This window comes from Ceratina calcarata, unplaced genomic scaffold (assembly GCF_001652005.2).
Source record: "Ceratina calcarata isolate Rehan_Ccalc_2016 unplaced genomic scaffold, ASM165200v1 scaffold5387, whole genome shotgun sequence".
Lineage (NCBI taxonomy): Eukaryota > Metazoa > Arthropoda > Insecta > Hymenoptera > Apidae > Ceratina > Ceratina calcarata.
The window spans coordinates 1-966 of record NW_017176552.1 but is presented as its reverse complement, the minus strand read 5'-3'; the positions used below and the strand labels follow the sequence as shown (position 1 = coordinate 966).

Below are 966 nucleotides of genomic sequence, written 5' to 3'. Positions count from 1 at the left end.
GTTTATATCTTTCTAAATTGATAAGAAACCGGGGGCATTATTCCTTAGGCATGTACGTGTTAATAAAAAGAAGTCCACTCTATGTTTTACGTTACGCCTATGAGAAAAAATTTCGGATTTCGTACGAGAAACGTCTTTATTAAACACTAATTGGAAAGAAATTTTAAGGAGAAGGTTTGAGACAGGAAATTCTTTATTTTTTTTAAACATAGTTTATTCAAGAAAAATTGTATACGATTTATTCGATTGAACAATCAAAAATAAAATTACATGATAGTAACAACGATTCCGATACACGCACGGTGAAAAAATATTACGGAGCGCATCTGCGGTTGGCAGGATACCGTTTCAATAATTGCTTTATTGTACGCTGATAAATCCGAGCGTTTTTCTTCTCGTGAATCTTGAAAAAATCTTGTCTTCTCCTATCGGTTTTCACTGCCTTACGTTTTATACCGGGCGTGTGGACTAGAAAGGCACCATCTAGAATTATCAGCCGATAGTTCAAGAGACACATCTCGAACATCTGAAAAGAGTACATTAAAAAAAAGATAACATAATAAGGAATGACTCGACGGTTTCGTTACTGATTGTATCTGCCAAACCTGACTCATTTTGTCCTGCTTCCCCTCCCAGGACATTTCTTCGGCGTAAAAAGGGTCGGTTTTGGTACCTATGAACAGAGGTTCCCATCGGTGGTGCGGAAACTCCCGTTTAGCGAATATGAGGGGCTTTACTTTACCAGGGTCGGGTTTCATTAACCACCTGGTGAGTTGCGGAAACCTCTGACAATGTGAGCAAAGATACCTATCGAACAAAGAAATAGATTTGATTATAGAACACCTGTAGATTTTGATAAAATGTATGATGACGAACGAGGAAAACTTTTCAACGACCGATTATTATCATTTTTATTTAATCAGTATTTAATTCTCATTTATATATAATCACTGTCCGATTTATATC

General features: G+C 36.4%; 1 protein-coding gene across 2 annotated transcripts; it reads right to left on the bottom strand.

Annotated features, from left to right (window-relative positions):
* Positions 1–222: 222 nt before the first annotated feature.
* On the bottom strand, positions 223–960 carry LOC108628694 (uncharacterized). 2 transcript variants are annotated; one of them, XM_018030789.2, is made up of 3 exons: positions 743–960; positions 606–673; positions 223–526 (listed from the first exon to the last, which is right to left on the bottom strand). In XM_018030789.2, the coding sequence occupies exons 1-3, from the start codon at positions 756–758 to the stop codon at positions 314–316; spliced, it is 297 nt and encodes a 98-aa protein (XP_017886278.1). In that variant the 5' UTR covers positions 759–960; the 3' UTR covers positions 223–313. The 2 variants fall into 2 exon arrangements, with proteins under 2 accessions (XP_017886278.1, XP_017886277.1); XM_018030788.2 differs by having other exon boundaries at positions 606–955.
* Between the last annotated feature and the right edge of the window lie 6 nt (positions 961–966).

Excerpts from the sequence above, each read along its gene's own strand:
- LOC108628694 (XM_018030788.2), bottom strand. The coding sequence starts at position 758 with ATGAAACCCGACCCTGGTAAAGTAAAGCCCCTCATATTCGCTAAACGG. Across the intron at positions 527-605 it reads AGCAGGACAAAATGAGTCAG|ATGTTCGAGATGTGTCTCTT; the intron begins GTTTGGCAGATA and ends TACTCTTTTCAG.